This window comes from Podarcis raffonei, chromosome 7, assembly GCF_027172205.1.
Source record: "Podarcis raffonei isolate rPodRaf1 chromosome 7, rPodRaf1.pri, whole genome shotgun sequence".
NCBI lineage: Eukaryota > Metazoa > Chordata > Lepidosauria > Squamata > Lacertidae > Podarcis > Podarcis raffonei.
The window spans coordinates 999713-1018541 of NC_070608.1; the positions used below are offsets into that span (position 1 = coordinate 999713).

The 18829-nt window shown below is 52.5% G+C and overlaps 1 protein-coding gene across 5 annotated transcripts; it reads right to left on the reverse strand.

The window, feature by feature from the left end:
* Positions 1-4927: 4927 nt before the first annotated feature.
* On the reverse strand, positions 4928-18776 carry LOC128416949 (solute carrier family 52, riboflavin transporter, member 2-like). Of its 5 annotated transcripts, none has more exons than XM_053395051.1 (9): positions 18752-18776; positions 16786-16847; positions 16096-16234; positions 12146-12292; positions 11462-11557; positions 10047-10185; positions 7112-7973; positions 5803-5926; positions 4928-5463 (listed from the first exon to the last, which is right to left on the reverse strand). In XM_053395051.1, the coding sequence occupies exons 6-9, from the start codon at positions 10174-10176 to the stop codon at positions 5251-5253; spliced, it is 1329 nt and encodes a 442-aa protein (XP_053251026.1). In that variant the 5' UTR covers positions 10177-10185; positions 11462-11557; positions 12146-12292; positions 16096-16234; positions 16786-16847; positions 18752-18776; the 3' UTR covers positions 4928-5250. The 5 variants fall into 5 exon arrangements, with proteins under 5 accessions (XP_053251026.1, XP_053251025.1, XP_053251027.1 ...); XM_053395050.1 differs by lacking the exon at positions 18752-18776 and adding an exon at positions 16964-17149; XM_053395052.1 differs by lacking the exons at positions 12146-12292; positions 18752-18776 and adding an exon at positions 16964-17149.
* Positions 18777-18829: the final 53 nt, after the last annotated feature.

Sequence of the window (18829 nt, forward strand, 5' to 3'; positions counted from 1 at the left end):
AAATTCATGGAGGATGAGACTGTATGTGGCTACTGGCCACACTGGGTAGAAGTCTGTTGGAGGCAAAGATGGTTTAGAATACCGCTTCTTGGAAACCACAGCAGGGGAGAGTTGCTCTTGTGCTCGAATCCTGAGCTTGCAGGTTTCCCACAAGCAACTGCTCATTCAGCCATTGTGGGAACAGGATGCTGGACTAGATGGGCCATTGGCCTGATCCAGCAGGGCTCTGATGATGGTCTTAGGCATGCCTTCTTTTCTTTTTTGGCAATCGCTCATAGCCAAGTAAGATTGTCTTCCATAGAGAGCCAGTGTGGTGTAGTGGTTAAGAGCGGTGGACTCGTAATCTGGTGAACCGGGTTCGCTTCCCTGCTCCTCCACATGCAGCTGCTGGGTGACCTTGGGCCAGTCACACTTCTCTGAAGTCTCTCAGCCTCACTCACCTCACAGAGTGTTTGTTGTGGGGGTGGAAGGGAAAGGAGAATGTGAGCTGCTTTGAGACTCCTTCGGGTAGTGATAAAGCGGGATATAAAATCCAAACTCTTCTTCTTCTTCTTCCATAAACACGGTTTGAACAATGAGTCCATAAGTGACTGTGGAGGCCAATTCTGGATCCACACATCTTTCTACAGTGGGGACATTGGTTTCTGGGCAGGAGTTCATCATGGTGTGGTTTTGCAGCAGAAGACACAACAGCACCAGGGCAGTGGCCACACTCCCATAGCTGTCAACCTTCCCTTTTTTTGCGGGAAATTCCCTTATTCCAGCGCTGTTCCCTGCTGCTATCCCGGATTGTTAGATATCCCGCAGGCTGTCCCTGGGACTGGTGAGGCTGCTGATCCCTTATTTTCGAGGCTGCTGATCCCTCATTTTCAAATCTGGAAGTTGACAGCTATGCGCTCCAGCCCTACCTGCCTTAGCAGTAAACACCTCCCTGGTGGGTCACCCTTGCAGGGAGGGCGTTTGTCGGCCCAGAGGCACCCCACAGAGCTTGCAAGAGGATGCCTGCTTTCACGAGCCCTGGGTTGCCCTCTGGTCCCGAGTTTGTCCGTGACGCAGCTCCCCACCCCTCTTCCTGTGGCCTCAGACAGAGGGGGGTCTGTTTGGCACAAAGACTTTCCAGAGCTCCACAGCCTCAGGAAAATCAGGGTGGAGTGAAAAGGATGGTGTCTCTGGCAGAGCAGAGAGCATCACTGGGTCCTGCTAACCAGTTCGGTGCTGGACGTTCCTTTTTTAAAAAAAATATGATGGTATTAAAACTTTTCCTAGTACATTAGAATCACCACCATGATCTAAACACAGTAGATAGAATGCAAAGTCCTCTTTCACAGGTAGATCTTGTCCCACACAGTGAAAGGTGATCCCTTCTGGCTCTCACCTGGGAGCTTCCCTTTCTTTTCCCACCCTGGGAGATCTTCCTTTCCCCCTGTTGCAGGAATTTATGTATAGGTTGGGGGGGGGGTTTGCCCCTCCAGCGGATATCATGCACATGCAGCCCACTACCTAAATCAGCACAATCACTTTTGTGACTTGTCCCCACAAAACACTTCATCACAGTTTCTTCCTATCTATTCAAAAGGCCTTTGCTGCACAATACCAAATGTAAGAATTCACTGATAAATGCATCTATGATGGGAAAACTTCAGAAATTCCTATAGACATGTGAGCTCAGCTCCTCAGCAGCCCCTCTGCCTGAGTGATAATTCCTGGCATCCTGATACCTGAGTGCCAGACAGGTAGCCATTCCAGAAATAATAAACCCAGATGAAGGGTGTGATTAACCTGGCTGGGAAACAGGGAAATGTAAAAATCTCTTTTGTTCCACTTGATGGGTGTTTGGTGGAGGGCAAGGGGAACCATGGGGCCGGGTTCAGGATGCTCAGATTACTGCCCCCAGACCTCCCCTTTCATGATGTAACCATGATGTATAGTGATGTAGTTTGGGGGGTGTAACATGGGGATTAGCAGCTAATAAAAGTTTGGGGGGTCTTTTGTTTGGGGCTTCCATCTTGTTCCACCTGGTGGCAGGTGGGAGTCCTGTCCTGACAGTCTTCAATCAAGACCAAGCCGACTGGCTGCTGTTTTGCTCTGGTCTTCCTGGCTGGGGTCCTTGTTTTTTGTCCAAGGGAGCCCTCAGATTTCTCCGTTAACACCTTCATCAGGTGCTGAACATTCCCCTGGCAGGAAGAAGTTGGGAACATGCTGCCCCGGAGTGTTTGCCCTGTGCTCTTAAAAGTTTAGGGACTGCAAGTCTGTGGCAGATGATGGTACTGCTAACTGTGGTGGTTTGCAGCCAGAGTCCGCAATGGAGGAAGGACAAAAGGGCTGTCCTGGCAGACTGGGGAAGTTCAGCTGCTCTCAATTGCAGCAGCCAGATCACTGGCTGGGATGCTTTCAGAAGTCCCATTAACACCCCCCACTCCAAAACAGCTCCACTGGCTACCAGTTTGTTTCTGGGCCCAGTTCAAGGGGCTCATGCTTAAAGCCCTAAATGATTTGGGCCTCAAATACCTAAAAAGCTGCCTCCTTCAGACACTTTTGGGTATTAGAAATCAGAAGAAGGGGCTGTCTTGACAGTTCCAGCTCCCACAGAAGTCCGGGGTGGCGGCGGCCTAAGAGGGCCTTCTCTGTGGCAGCCCCCAAGTTGTGTAAGTCCCTCGCCAGAGAGATGCGTCAATATACAGCTTTTGGCAAATGCTGAAGATCCACCTATCTACCCTGAGATGTGTATTCTCCATTTTATGTGGGACATGATGAATTGAAGACCACACAGCAGGTAAAGTCTGACTCTGATTCATTTTATTCATTTAAAATGTATTATTCATTTAGGCAATTTATACTTTCTTTGCAAAAGTTTTTACCCCATCAGCATTAAGGAAAAAATATATTCCAGTAGTGTGCAGCGTAAGAAAAACAGTAAAATTACATCCGTAAATGAAATGCATCACATACAAAATAGACATATAAGCTTCAGGCTTCCAAGATCTCTAAGTGCTTTAGAACATCCTAAAAATATCGCAAATAAAATACAAAAAAATAAGAGTAAAAATATATCTTGTCTTTGGTCCCCAGCCCCGCTCAAGCCAGCTTACAACGAACAAAACAATCAGTTACAACAAGATAGCCATTTGGATGATGCTTGAAAGAACAATCAAGGTTCCATGCTGCCCAGGGCTTGGCAACTGAAGGTTTAACAGATGCCTAAGAGAGAGTCACGTCCGTGACTGGCGGCTGCGTGTGCCTGGGGCCCGTCCGCAGTGGCTTCCATCCAGCCAGAGGGGGAACCCAAGAAGGACCCCAGAAAAGGAACTGGATTTAAGGGCTTCCGGTTGAAATAAATAAATAAATAAACCAGCACATTCAGTTGTGGCCAGAAGTCGGGGCGGATCTTCCAAGGACTGGCAAACCGTCACCAGGGGAACTTCCCAAACGGCCATGCTGGGCAGTCCCACGGAGGACCCACCACAGCCGCTGCCAGGCTGGCCAGGGCTTACTCAGCGTTAATTAGCCGACCAATACAGTTCAAGGCAGCGACCCTAAACCCTCTTTCCTGGGAGTAAGCCCCACCAAATGCAATGGGACTTACTTCCAAGAAGACACGTACAAGATTGCACTGCAAGTGCCGTTTTGCTTAAAAGCCAGTTGCATCCTGCTTTTCTTCGGAGACTGCAGCTGGCGCAAAACAGAGAGACTTCACTGGCACAGCTGTGTGGGATCACAAAACATTGGTCTTGAAAGGTTTGCACCGGCTGCTCATTCACTACGGAGCCCAGTTCAAGGTGCTGACCCTGGTTTATACTGCTCTAAATGGCTTTGCACCCAGCTATCGCAAGGAGTCCAGCCATATTCTCGTCCCTCTCGTGAGATGATAACTACCAAGGAGGCCCTTTTGCCCTTCCCATCGCTTCCCAAAGCTGGGAAAGCGCTAACTAGGCTTTGGGAAGGAGGTGGCAGAATGCTCAGACCCTGTTGGAGCCCTCACGCCGCCTTCCCAGAGCCCAGCGCCTCACTTACCTGGCTTTGGGGAGGTGGCACAAAGGCTGCAGGCGATGGTCTGCCCTGTTCTAGCCCCTCTAGTGTCACAGGGAAGCATGAAAAAAGACCAGCTCCTCTAGCTGAGACTTACGTAGAACAGGCCTGAGGGGAGGCTCCAGAATTCTGAGGGTGGCCGCTTTCGGCAAATTCTAGTTCCTCACCCTGGGACCTTCCTGACTTATGCTGCTCTCTCCCCGAGAGTCCCAGCCCTTTCTTACCTGCCCCTCTTCATCACAGTTATGCCCCTTTTCTTCCAAGGAGCTCCAGGCAGTGTGGATTCTGCTCCCCATTTTATCCTCGCAACAACCCGGGAAGGTAGGCTAGGCTGAGAGGCAGGGACTGACTCCAAGGCCGCTCAGTAAGAGCTTCAGGGCTGAGTGGGGACAAACTCCCAGGTCCAACACTCTTGCCACTACAAACACCCCCCACCCCGCTTTAGTGTAAAACCTCAACAGCAATTGTGCAGATTTTGCACAGAATGCCAGGAACGTAAAACGTGTCCAGGTTACCTGATTTATTTCTATTAGGGGGTGGGTGGGCGTTACATTTTTAAAAGCCAATGGAACTGCAGCCAGCCCATCTTAAAAAATAAAAGTATTCCTGACTCCCCCCATTTCCTCCCTGAAGCCAGTCGCCAGTAACAGGGGGGGGGCGCCCCTCCCTCTCCCCACTTTCGCAATGCAGCCAACCTCCCCCCATGGCAGCCAGTTGTCTTCTCTGAAGACACCATTCCCGAGAGGTTAAAGGGGCCTGGCCACCAACAGGGAGGAGGCAAGTGGGGTCTGCAGAGTCAGTGTGTGTGGAGAGGGCGGCGGGGGGGGGGGGGGGAAGTGCTTTGGTCCCAAGGGGGGGGGGGAGAGAGCTTGGTTCTTAAGGCATGGTGGTGAAGGCCCCTCCCTCCTAAGCACGTGGCCACACAGCCTCTCCAAACTACCTGTTGCCCCAAGATGGCGCTAAAAAAACCCACGGAGAGCAGCGGAGAGGGAGGCTGCGACCAAGGAAGGTGGGCTGGGGGTCTGTGTGCTTCGCCCCTCAGTCTCTCTCCTCTGCCCGGGGGCAAGAGCATGAAATGGTTCAACTGGTAGCGCTGGAGGGGAGCCAGGAAGAGCAGCCAGGTCCCCCCCCCCCAAGTGCTGACAGCCCTGGAGAGGGGTGGCAGAGGGTGGCTCCTCAGAAGCACGGCCTCCTGCTGCTGCTCCTCCTTGCCGGCATCGGCTGTCACAGCCTGCAGTTGTCCACACAGTCCTGCCCACTCGAGAACAGCCTGTAGATGCTGGCGAGGGGGAACATGACGAGCGCGCCCAGCAGAGAGCCCACCTGGATGATGGCGCCACACCAGACCAGGGCCGCGTGGCCGGCCTCGTGCAGCAAACTGCCAATCACCACCTTCAGGTAGGAGAAGAGGCCCATGAAGAGGATCCAGGAGATCACCTGCCAAGAGAAGAAACCCTCGGCTGAAACAGCAACACCTGGACAGCTGGGGAGGCAAAGGTGGACTTGGGTTGGGGACTAACCGTTTTAAAAGGCTGTTGTGACCTGGGGATCGGAGCTCACCCTCGTTTTGGTGAACGGGGGGAGACTCACCCTGGGGGCAACGCTGCGGTCACTGCAGCCTGACCTGGAAAAGGGCCTGCGGAAGAACCTGCAGGATCTGCTCCTGGCCAGAGGAAGGGCTCAGCAACCACGGCAGCAGCAGCAGCTCCTCCTTGGGGGAGGGACCCGCATCCACGCTGCCTCCCCCTGTGCCCAGAGATCAACAGCCGTACTCACCACCAGAGCAACTCCTGCAGGGCTGCCCACCAGCGGAGGGCAGGGGCTGAGGGCCGCCAGCACCATCAGATAGGCTCCAAACACACACCCCACGGCAGAGATGATGCCCAGGCCCAGGGACGACCTGGCAGAGGAAGAGAAGCAGGGAAGCACTTGAGATCTGGAGCTGATGCAGAGAAGATGGCTTGAACTCAAGCACCAAGTTACGCTCTCCCCTTCTCCAGGCGTTCTTGATGAAAGGGACACACGCTCCCACCCCAGATTTTCCCCTGCAGTCAGGAGAAATCTCGCCAGAGCCTTTCCCCACTGAAACACTGGCCACATGCTGCCTCCTTGTGGTCCAGTGGGGCAGCATCGCCCTGCAGAAACCTTCAGCATTCGCAAGTTGCTCCAAGAGTTTTCCTCTAACTTGGAGCAATTCCCCCGTTTCAGGGCAAAACTGCAGCCTTGGGCAGGTGGGCATTTGAAGCAGGACTGCATCACAGCCCCAAGCCATTCCTCATCCCAGAGGTGGTGCAGCTCAAAGTGGGGAAATCTTGTGGGCCTTTTTCTCAACGCAGAACTCTAGTCATGGTATAGCATGACCAGATAATACAGATAAGCAACTTCTAGCAGCTCTCATACCAGGAAGTGGGGTGTGTGTGTGTGTGTGTGTGAGAGAGAGAGAGAGAGAGAGAGGATCATTTGAACCAGAAAACCGTGTTGGAACTGTTGATATAATTGGTCCGTGTCTTGATCGGCGCCCCTGCAACACCTGGGTTCTGCTCAGGGTTATCACACCAGCTGCCCCAAAGGGCCTAAGCAGGACTCCTCCTCTAAGGAATGTCCGTATGTGCAGAAGCTGGGATAAAGCCAAGGCTGCCTTCAGCAGCACTGGCAAGAGGGAGAGGGATTTGCTCAGAAGAGGAGATGAAGGGGACATGCTGTTTGGTTCAGAAGAGCTAGTGGATCTCTCTTGTATCTTCTAAGACCAGAAAAACTGCATTACAGTAAATTAGTTCACGATGTACCAGCACCTCTTAAAATGTAGCTAGGGTGTTTGTGCTTGTGCCATGATAATAATAATAATTTATTATTTGTACCCCGCCCATCTGGCTGGGTTTCCCCAGCCACTCTGGGCGGCTTCCAACAAAGATGGAAGATACACTAAAATGAGACAAGGGATGAGAAACAACCCTGCCTGGTAGATGCCTGTCTTGTGGGAAATGAAGGAGGCTGCTGTTCCTGCTGGGTTCACAGCCAACGGCCCAGCGGCCCCCGCCCCAAGGGGAGCCCTCAGCCCAGCCCAGCCCAGCCTTTGCCCACCCACCTGCACAGCAGGAACATAGCGGTGAAGCAGGCCACGGGGTTGGCAATGTTGCTGAGCACCACGGAGAGGTGATAGGCCATGTTCCCATAAGGCAAGCAGGAGTAGCTCTGCACGGAAGGCAGGACTCCATTGGTCAGGGCGTTGGAGACCCCCAGGAGCACCAGCAGGTAAATGTTTCTTGCTGTCCAGAAGGCGGAAGCTGGTTGCTTGGTGGGCTCTCCGGCCGCGGCGTCCTCTGTGGCGTGCTTGGAGGCGGGCACGCTCTCGGACTGCAGCGGGAAGGACTCCTCCGTCTTCACGCTGTCCTGGGAAGAGCTCTTCTCCTCCGCAGGGCCGCTGCGGCTGTGCCAGAGCACCAGAGCCGCAAAGGCCAGCGCGGAGACGACCAGCAGGGCCAGGAGCATCCAGAAGTACGTGGTGGCCGAGAAGTTCTCCTCCAGAAAGTGCGGCTGGGTGCCGTTGGTGCCGTTCCGGCACTCCAGCTGCCCCACGCCCTGGCCCAGGGCCAGCACGCAAGGGAGGAGGGCGCTGAGGCCCTGCCCAATGAAGAAGGTGCGGATGTACAGCTGGGGAAACTGGTACATGAAGGGCAGGAAGGAGACGTTGGAGGTGCAGCACACCAGGGCCAGCAGGAAGGCCAGCACCAGGAAGGCCAGGCTGTGGGGCTCACCGGCTACCACCACGATGCGGTCCCAGAAGAAGGCCAGGAAGAAGGCCGCCACCACGGCCAGGAGCTGGATGCCGTGGATCAGCCAGCGCTCCTTCAGCCGCCCGGGGGCGAAGTGGTGGGCCAGGGTCACGCTCACGGGGCCCACGTTGCCCAGGGCAATCAGGACGGTCAGGTAGGCAGGCAGGTTCCAGCCTGGGAAGAAGAAGCAGCAGCAGCTCCATTAGGGGCTCTCTGGGCGGCTCAGAAACAAGGTGACTTTGGCTATCCTCTCTCTGCAGCTGAACTCTTTCTCTCCAGTCATTCATCAACTGACACACTTCTTGCCTCCCCCCCCCCCCCAGCTAGAAGCCCAACCACGGCCATTCAAGGAGGCAGCATAAGGCCAGGACATTTGTAGCGACACGTGGAGAAACGTTCTCCTTCTCTGCTGGAATTACAGAACGTCCCCCGACCCGGCCACGAAGGGTCGAGCAAAGTAAGGGAGCAAGAAAGGCCTCCTTTGTCTGCCAGGCCCTGTGTCCCCCATGAGGGAGCAAGCGTGATGCCTCCACACAGACGCCAGGCAGGGCAGCTTCTGCCCAGAACAAGGAGTTCTCACAAAGAAGGGCTTATCACAGGGAGCCTCCCTGCCTTGGTTTGTTTTCTCAAGGAAAGCAGCATAATCCCCTCCCTTCCCCAGGCAAGGCGGCAAAGAACACTCTCGCTTCATTGCTATCGCTGGGTTCAGCGTGTGCAGCTATGAAGGAAGGAGGGGCCGCCGTGGAGACGTCTGAGGTCCCTCGGCACTCGCTCCCCAAGGACCAGGAAGCCAAGCGTCTCCCTGGAGCTCTTCAAGAGCCTGCTGGATGCAGTCAATGACCCACCTAGACCAGCATCACAGTGGCCAGTCAGGGGCCCCAAAGGGAAACCAGGACCCGGGTGCAAGAGCAACTCTCCCTCCTGTGCTTTCCAGCCCTTGGGATTCAGAAGAATCACTGCCTCTAACTCTGGAGGCAGAGCACAGTCGTCCTGGCTAGGAGCCCCCCTTCGCCCTCTCCTCCGCAAGTTTGTCTCATTGTCTTCTAAAGCCAAATCGGTTGGTGACCCCCACTGCCTCCTGTGGGAGGGAGTTCCACAGTTTAACTATGCACTGAATAAAGAAGTACTTTGATCTGTCCTCAACCATCCAACTATCAGCTTCTGTCAGATGCTGCTGGTGGTTGCTTGTGAGTAACCAGGCAGGACTCCGACCTGGCTCCTACAGGTTTTATTGTGCAAACTATTTACAGTGCAGATCCCCCAAGTTCATGTCAGTCTCAGTCACTTGCAGAATCCGGGAGTGGCCCCTTCTAGCTTCTCCCCCAACATAAGAACTTCGGCACCCCAAGTCTCCTCCTCCCCTCCTTGCGTTTCGCCCCTCTGTGCAAGCTGGGCGACAGAAGTGGCGTGTGTCCCTCCTGGCCAGCCTGGCGAGGTGAGGTGCTGGGGCTCTTAGCAGCACCCTCCAGCCCTTTCCTCGCTTGGCTGGCCCCTTCCCTCTCTTCTCCACTGGAGGTGTGCCTTTTCCCATCGCTGGAAGAGGAACTCCTCCTCAGGAGTTTCGGAGGCTCTCTGTATCCCAACGGCCCCCCTGCCTCCCTCCCCAGTTCTGATGGCAGTCCCCTGACAGCTTCCTTGGATGCCCACGAGTTACAGCGTGAAAAAGGGAGAAAACCCTTTCTCTATCCACTTTCTCCATGCGTGCATAGTTTTAGAAGCTGCTATCGTGTTGTCTCTTACACACACACTGCTTGCATGTCTTTAAGAGGAGAAGCCCGTCCCAAGTCTTCTGGCTTGCATGGAGGCAGCCTTGGAGAGGGGCCACCCCCCCCCCACTCTGGACTTCTCAGAAACATGGCAAGAGCAGCTTCTGGTGCCTCTGAGCGTCTGCAAGTGACAAGCTGGCTACTTTTCCACGGGGGGAGGGGAGGCACCTAGAACGTCCGCTTCCAGGTCCAGCCAAAGTGGGTGGGGCCTTGCCATATGCTTCCAGAGCCCAGCAGGGGCTGCAGCCTGTGGAGTCTCCCCAGCCAGGACACCAAAGCCCCTCCCAAGGCCAGGAGAGAGAGGGGGCATTGTCCGGGCACACCCCTCCAGGCCCTCCTTCTTTGTCCTGCCCCTCAAGAGCTTGGCCGATCCCTCTGGCCCCTTCCTGCCTCCCCACAGGAGCCGCTTCCTTCCTGCTGCAGCCAAGGCTCCTTCCCTCCCGCCAGAGGGGCCAGCCAGTCCCCAGCCCCTGCTCCTCACCTTCTGGCAGCAGCTTCACCACGACGGGGAGCTCCACCCACAGGGAGTTCACGGAGACCCAGGAGCCCATCCCAAAGAGGGCCACGAGGACGTGGGAGGCGATGGCCCGGCTGCTCAGCGAGGCCGACATCCTCTTTGCCTAGGGAGAGAGAGGGAGGGAGGGAGGACAGAAAAGGAATCCAAACTGCCCATATGCACCCCCTGTATGCCACCCCGGCCTCGCTGGTCCCTCCCCTCCTTCTCTTCTCTCCTCACTGGCGAACACTAGAGCAGCCACCCCAAGAGCAGAACCACCACAGGAGGGCAGGTTCTGGTAACCTCTTGGCCAGACGACTGCAACACGCCCTGGAAGCTGCAGGCGGTGCAAGATGTGGCAGCCAAGATGCTGACAGGTGCCACTTAGGAGGCTCATAGGTCCCTGATCTTTAAGGATCTACAGCGACTGACTGTTTGCTACCAGGGCCAATTTAAGGTGTTGATGCTGGAGTTTAAAGGCCTGTATGGCATGTTGGGATGGAGTGCCTCTCCTCTAATCTGCTGACCTTCACGCCTTCAAGTCTGCAGCAGTGACCAAGCAAAATAATTTCGCAGTTAAGAGCCCGGAGAAGGACCTCCATGGTCATGGAACCCAGAGGTGGCCTTTCCGCCTTGTTGTTTTTGGAGTCAGCAAATGATGTACCTTCCCTTCCTGGCATTTGAGGAAGGCTGAGCTGAAGAACTGCTCTCTTCTAATGGAAGACTGGTGTATTATTATTATTACTATTACTATTATTATTATTATTGGCATACAACCCTATACCCGCAGGTCTCAGGGCGGATCACAAGATCCATTATGTGTGTGTCATACTTTAAGCTTTAGTTTTTTGTTTTTTCAAAGAAAGTAATTCAGCTGTGTACTGCCCTGCAAAACCTGAGGTTGAAGGGCAGGTTATAAATGGAATGACTAAATCTGGTAGCCTCAGCCAGGCTGGCTGGGGCTGGAAGCTGTGGTCCAAAACATTTGGAGGGCATCAGGCTGGGGAAGGAAGATTTAGGCAGCGTTTCTCAAACTTGGGTCTCTAGCTGTTGTTGGACTACAACTGCCATCATGTCTCACTAGCAAGACCAGTGGTTGGCCATGATGGGAGTTGTAGTGCAACACCAGCTGGAGACCCAAGTTTGAGAAGCACTGATTGGGGAAGCGCCTCCCTCCCTCCAAGCACACAGCTTTACGCTGCAGTAAAGCACCATGGGGCAGGGATGGCACTGTGTGAATCCCTCCTGCCTGCTTGCACACAGGATATTCTGAGGCCTGCAGAATGCCTGGCAGGGCGCACTATGCCTTGCTTCAGGAAGCACGTGTGAGCCTGCTCCGTGGGGACAACTGACTTTTGGAACCAAGAGGAATGGAAAGTCAAGAGCAACCCAGCTTTTACCTTGAGTGAAGACAGCCAGTCTGGAAATCTGAAGCAGGGCTGTATCTTGCAGCATAAGCAATGCCAGGAGACTTTATGGGACAACACAAGCCATCCCTAGAGGGAGGGGAGGAAATGAACCTCTATTTAATCAGAGGCCCAATGCGCAGATGATGAGAGGAAGCCTTTTTAAGCAGAGCCAGACCCTTGGCCTATCTAGTCTGAGAACATCCAGTTTGGCAGTGGCCCTAGCAGGGCTGAGAACTGGCTGAGAGACTTCGGCAGCAGCTCCTCTCCTCTACAACCCATTTTTAAACTGGGGGCTGAATGTGGTGCTTGCTGCATGCAGGAAGGATTCCCAAGCAAACAAATGCAATTTAGACAAGAATTCTCGCTTGCCTGTGGCTGCACTCTGAATTCAACATTAAGAGGTGGCGGCGTATTCTACTTTTCAAGAGCAGTTGTTTGAAAGAGCAGAAGGCCACAACCAGAGTGATACTATAAAAACTCAGGTAGCCAAGATCTCCCTCCTTATCTGAGATTTCCCAGCAAGCAAAACACAAAATCAATACAAAATGAAGTAATCAGTATAAGACAATATAACACATTCTCTACAGAAATCAAGCAAAACCACTGGAAACAAAAACCAGCTTCCAGTTAGTACTTCTCTCTTTCCAAATATGTTGCTGCATGTACATCACTTACCTTATTATTATTATTAAACAAAAGATGATGTGCTGGGAATCAGCTTCTGTGTAGAAAGAATCACAGACCGGCAGTTAGCGGCTCTCTCTTTCGTGTCCTTCCGTGGTCAGCCTGGGGGAAGATGGAGATGGCCACTTGGGCATGAGGCTGCATGGGCAGAGTAAGGAGGGGTCCGAGTCAGAGGACTGCCCTGAACTGCTGAGTCAGCTCTTGAAGGAGAAAAGCCGCTCGGTGGCTGCCTGGGAAAGGAGCAGCTGTGCCCCTTGTGCCCACGAGAAAGGGCTCCTGTCCTCTGCTGACTGGCTGGTCTGACCAGTTGGGTCACCCACGGCAAGGAGCTGCTCCATGGCCTCCAGTGAGTCGAAAGAGGCAGGCGGAACATAGGAAGCTGCAGTCTGCCTGGCTCAGTTATCTCACCTACGCTGACTGGAAGCCATGGCTCTCCAGGATTTCAGGCTCGGCTCTCTTGGTCCTCCCTAGAGACACCACTGGGATTTGAACATGGGACCTTCTGCATTCAAGGCAGAGATGCTTTGGCACCGAGCTATGGCCCTTTCCCGTCCGGAAGGTGCCCTCATTTGTTGTTTGGTGCACCATCATGGTTTCTGGTTTTGTTGTGTCCTCTTCCTCCAGTGAATTGCAATCCTGTGCGCCTCTCCCACTCTCTGCCTTTCAGACACACATTCACACAAGTTTCCCCCTTGAATAATATTTAAAAAATAAGAACTGAGAAGGTGGCTTCACTTTTACCATAAGGTTGTAGTGATCAAACACCCTGCATTTAATAACAGGAGTGAAAAATTCATAGCTGAGAAGTTCAAAAAGCCTCAGCTCATTTTAAGCTAAGGCTCTGCACGGAAATGCAGCACAAAACAGGGTTCTTTCCTGCCCACTGACACCCTGCTTTGCCACCCCAATAAAACCTTACCTTTGAGGAGGGTGTGTAATCAGCAATGAAGAGACAAGAGAGGCGTTTCTTGACTTTCCTTATCTAGAAGTGATGCTCCTAAGCATCATTTTCTGCCAAGGAGCATGAAATTGTAAGTTCTCTGCCAAGGAGCATGACACTGCAGATTTTTCTGCAAGTCTATTCCATGCAACTGACTTGCAGCTAATGATCTGTTATGTATTTTGTATTTACTTACATCAGTGGAAATCATTAAAGGTGCCTTACTTGGAAATATAACAGGCAGAGCAGTGGTTGCAGTGAACTTTACTTCTGAAATATGGCACTTAATGGTGTAACAAACTAAAGAGTAGCTGCAATGCCCCTTAATTACATGCACAGGCATCACTACAGGATATGCTAACATGCAATGACATGATGCACAATTAAGTTCAAACCCTCTGGGTTAACCTTGTAAATAAGCTCACAAACCTTGCTAGCCAGATTTTTTTATTCACTAGACTGCTTTTGGCTGGCAGAGGAGGAACACAGATAATAATAATTATTATTTCTACCCTGCTAGGTTTCCCCAGGCACTCTGGGCGGCTTTCAACAGAAGATTAAAAACAGAACAAAACTTCAAACATTAAAAACTTCCCTAAACAGAGCTGCATTAGGATTTGCCTAACCTCTGAGTGCAGGGATTGGGAACCTGATCTGGTTGATAGGCGAGGGTCAGATTCAATGACCTGTGATTAAGAATTCAAGCATGGTGATTATCACGGGGCTTGCAAAGAGCCCTGCTTGATGCTTTGAAAATCCTCTGACCCGGTGGGCTTGAAGGAACCACTATCAGCTGATGGGCTTCCAGCCTGCTTTGTGCAGTGACTGGCTGTGCTATCACGGGGAACTTGATGAAAGTTGTGGGAAGGGGGGGCATGCTTTGGGGGAAACAGTCTCGGGGGGCAAACTGGGACCCACGTGAGACCATACTTGGCCCGGGGGGGGGGGCGGTGGAGGTTCCCCACCCCTGTTGGATGCCATACTTTGAATGAGTAAAAGACAGACAGACTAAACGGCTGCAAAGAAAGCAAGTGTGGACCTGAGTTTATATCATGCACTCAGTATTTGATTTGATCTTAAAGGCCTGTGGCATCCTGAGTTCTGTCCTCAATATCAGGAGGTTCCAGTTCTGTCTGCCAGAAAAGGCTATAGGATGCTGCAACTGGAGTTTCTCCTGCGCCAACGGCCCCCTCCCCCAGCGTTCAGGGCGTACCTGGAGAGGGAGGAACAGGACTAGGCATCCCCATTGGCTATAGCTTCAGACTTTTGCATGCAAAGTGGGAAGGTCTGAAGAGGGAAGTTCTTGCATCAGAAATCCACCAGGGTTTCTGATGACATGGGAGGATGGCAAGCTGAGCCTGCAGAGATCCTCGCTTCAGATCTCCCTTCTGTATGTACAAAGGTTGGAGGTGGAGTTGGTTGAGATGGGGGTAGGACTTGTGCATGCGGCCTCGCTCCTCCCACCACAACGTTCCGAGAACATGTCAAGGCAAATGCCCCTACTCTCTGAATAAACTATGTTCCCTTCAGCCGAGGAGACGGATTGCTAAAGAGAGACCGTTCCACCTGTTCTTGCAAAAGCAACGGTTGCAAAGGAACCAAAATGTTCCCCTCAGTTTCCCCCCAACTTGAATAAGAAAAATCCCCTACAAACTTTACAAAAATGCATGCTGGGACGTTAATGCCACCACCCCCATGTTGGCACAGGCCAATGTAATTCCCCTCCATTTTCCATGATTGTTTACCGTTCCAGAACCACCACCTGTTCCCTGCCTAATCACTGCAGTGCTCTCCAAGTGATGTGTACCAGGCAGTGTTAGAAATGGAGACAGGAAAGCCAGGAGCTAAGGGCACCTCAAACCAAGGTTAAGGACACCAAAATGGAATGTCTATGTGTGCATTTTTATATCAAGAATACAAAGCTGAAAATCAATGAACTGCAGTTAAATATTGTGTTCATTTTTCACATGGTCTGGTCATTCCTCTGCCCGCCCCCCTAATATTCCTAAGAGGGTCTGTTCTCCAGTCTTCAGAGAGGAGCTGGAAGTGGGGAGGCAGAAAAAGGTCCTCCTTTCCTTCCACTCTGCAGTTTTACTCTGAAATCTTAGGCACAGGACTGCAGAGCTCAGAAACTGCTTGCACTAATTAAATTCCCTGTCGCAAAATGCACCCAGAACAATGGGAGTTTCGGACCCTGGTACGAGGAACCTGGATTTGCAGATGAAAGCAGCCTTGGCCTGCTCAAAGAAGCCCCTTGTGCAGGAATAGCTGATGTTCCAGCACAGCTTCCCTTCACCAAAACAAGTTTGCCTTAGAAGGGAAAATGGCAGGCAGGCTGCCTCGTCTGCCATGGAGCAAGTTGCATCCTGCCTGAAAGGAACAGAAATTGGGAGTATGTCCAATTCCAGAATGGCACCACAAACATCTGCTCTCCCTGACAAAATCCAGCCCCAACAGGCAAGAAGCTGCCCCCACCCCCACGGCACTTTTTAAATTTATTTCTGCACATTCTAGGGATGGGCCTCACCTGCAGAAATAAGTTGCACAACGCTCTCTTGCATTCCTGCCTGAAACATTCCCAACTGCCAACGTCGAGGGAGGCAGAAAGAGAAGAAACAAAATAAAAAAATTCCTTCCAGTAGCACCTTAGAGACCAACTAAGTTTGTTCTTGGAATGAGCTTTCGTGTGCATGCACACTTCTTCAGATACACTGAAACAGAAGTCACCAGTCCCTTATATATAGTGAGAGGGTGGGGAGGGGTATTACTCAGAAGGGTGGTGGGAATGGGTGATTGGCTGATAGGTGTGGTAAACCTGTTGACGACTTCTGTTTCAGTGTATCTGAAGAAGTGTGCATGCACATGAAAGCTCATACCCATAACGAACTTAGTTGGTCTCTAAGGTGCTACTGGAAGGAATTTTTGTATTTTGTTTAGACTACCGCAGACCACCACGGCTACCTACCTGTAACTAGAAAGAGAAGAGGCACAGAAACCTTACCTTCCACCAGCCTCAGGCACAAACCCCTCTGGGAGACTGCAGAGGGAGAAGCATCACTTCTGAGGTCAGCAACCAAGGAGGACGGAAAGTTCAAGCGATGTCACAGCAACACCGGCTGACTTCTCCCGGGTCAAGGAACCTGGAAGTACAGAGCCTGTCAGCAGCAGAATCGAAAGCCAGCATGTGCTGCTGGAATGAAAGTGGTGACCAGAGTTGAATTCCTGCTCAGCTTGACGGCCTTGGAAGAAGAAGAAGAAGCAGCGTTTGGGCTTGATATCCCGCCTTTCACTCCCCTTCAAGAGTCTCAAAGCGGCTCACATTCTCCTTTCCCTTCCTCCCCACAACAAACACTCTGTGAGGTGAGTGGGGCTGAGAGACTTCAGAGAAGTGCGACTGGCCCAAGGTCACCCAGCAGCTGCATGTGGAGGAGCGGAGACGCGAACCCGGTTCACCAGATTATGAGACTACCGCTCTGAACCACTACACCCCTGTCTCCTTCTGCACAAATGGTGGTCCTCCTGGTGTTGTTGTACTCCAACTCCCATCTGCCCCAGCTAGAACTGTCCACGGTCAGGGCAGGTAGGAGTTGGAACACATCAGTACCAGGAGGGCCACGTATGTTCCTTGTACTTGCCTTAAGAATAAGGCTAAGATACAAATGTGAGACGTAAGACCAAAAGGGTAACTCACTCTTTCAATGTATGTCCTTCTCCCCCTGCACTCTCCTCCAGCCAAATCTTCATTGTGGGGTACTACAAAACAGAGGAATTCTTATCAATCTCTCCAGATTCTCTTAATGCCCTCTGCAATTCTCTTACTTGCCACCTCCACCAAACCATTAAGCTAATTTCTCTAATATCCTCAGCACCTAAATCAGGACATCCCTGCTCCCATCAGTCTTTCTCTAAACCAGGCAGTTGCAAGCTCCCCAGTAGCACAACAGCAGCAGCAGACTTTGCTCCTCATCCCTTAAGTTACTCATTGCCCTTTACAACTCCAAGTGAGAACTTTATCAAGAGCTTCCAAACAGGAAAGGGAGTAAGTCTGCTGCAGCAAAAACAAAGAATATTTCTACACTTTGAAGTCTAAGAGGCACAACAAAAGGGATGAAAGAAAAGGGCCTTCCGTGATTCAGCACCTGGGCAAAGAATAGGAAGCAGATGGTAGGAGTAAGCAGACAGGTCCCACAATGGAGGGAAGTAAGAATCTGAGCCTCTAGTCTAGAGGACTTGTGCTTTTGAACTTGTATGTAACTTATCTGGAGCCAGGAGTGAGCAGCAGAGTGACCTAGGCTGTAGATAACAACAAATTATTCAGGATGGCAAAAGGCCAAGTGGCCTTCAGAGAGCTCCAAAAGCCCCTCTCCAAAGTGGCTGAATGGGCATTAAAAGGGCAAACACCCCCCAACCTCTTTGTGTACACAGTCCTGGGGTCTGAACAGGCAGTGACTGACCAGGAAAGAGATGGGTAACTCAATGAAAATGTCAAATTAATATGCAATAGCTCAGGGTGAGGGAGAAGGAAAATTCTGTGTTCGGTGTTAGCAGGAAAGGTACCGAAAACATGACGGTCAGAATCTTGGCTTTACACAAATCTACGGTGTGACCACACAGGGAATGGTGTGTGCAGTTCTGGTCACATCTCAAAAAATGAATTGTAGATGCAGAAAAGGGCAGCCAGTGTGACCAAGGGCAAAGAACACCTTCCCTACTAGGAAAGATTAAAGTGCTTGGCATGGGTGCCTCATGTTAGTTTAGAAAGGGAAAAAAAGATTAAGGAAAGCCATGATTGCTTACAAAATTATGCATAGCGTAAAGAAGGTGGACAGAGATAGGTTCCCCCCCCCCTCTCATAATTTTAGAATTCAGGCCGGCAAAATTGATTTCAGAGCAGACAAAATCCAGAATTAAGTTATGGAACTCCGTGCCCTGAGAAGAGGCAATGGCTACAGGCTTAGGCAGCTTTGAAAGGGGATTAGACAAATTCATGGCTGGCCATAAGCCATTCTGTCTAAACAGAACCTCCATGTTCGGAGGAACTATACCACTGAATATCAATGACTGTGCTGTCAGGTGGGGAAAACAAACAGCCATTATTATTATTATTATTATTAATAATAATAATTACATTTCTACCCTGCCTGTGGCCTTCCCAGAAGCGTCTGGCTGGTCCCCGAGGGACAAAGGGCGCTGCACCAGGCAGACTTTGCCTCCCTCCCGAAGGAACTTTCCGGGGCGCCTGTCCCGGCCTGACCCCGCTGGGGCTTCAGGGGCAAGAAAGGAGATGGGCCGGGGGCTCTCCCGACTTGGAGGCTGGGAAGCAGAGGCTGGAGGGCCACCTGTCACGGGGGACCCAGCGGAGGTGCCCTGGATCGCTGGATGACCTCGAGGGGTCCCGGCCTGCCGGAAAGCCAAGCCTCTCCCCCTCCCCGCGTTCCCCTGCTGCTCCAAGGGGTCTCCTCAGAGGAGAGACCCCGGCGTCTCCCGGCGGAGGCCCAACTCCGACCCCGAGGGAAGGTCGGTCTCGGGGCGCCGGAGGAGGGGGGGTTGCGGGGAGGCGCCCCCAAACCACTCGGGGGGAGGGAAGGGGCGGGGGGAGCAGGCGCCGTTTCCCCGGGAAGGCCCCCCTCCCCGCTCCCCGCTCCCGGGCGACTCACGTGCTGCCGGCGGCGACCGGGACGCAGCCTGGCCACGAGGAGGACGGCCTGGAGGCCCCGCCCTCGCCGGAAGCCCCG

Excerpts from the sequence above, each read along its gene's own strand:
- LOC128416949 (XM_053395051.1), bottom strand. The coding sequence starts at position 10,176 with ATGTCGGCCTCGCTGAGCAGCCGGGCCATCGCCTCCCACGTCCTCGTG. Across the intron at positions 7,974-10,046 it reads GGTGAAGCTGCTGCCAGAAG|GCTGGAACCTGCCTGCCTAC; the intron begins GTGAGGAGCAGG and ends TCTTCTTCCCAG. Across the intron at positions 5,927-7,111 it reads GCTATGTTCCTGCTGTGCAG|GTCGTCCCTGGGCCTGGGCA; the intron begins GTGGGTGGGCAA and ends TTCCTCTGCCAG.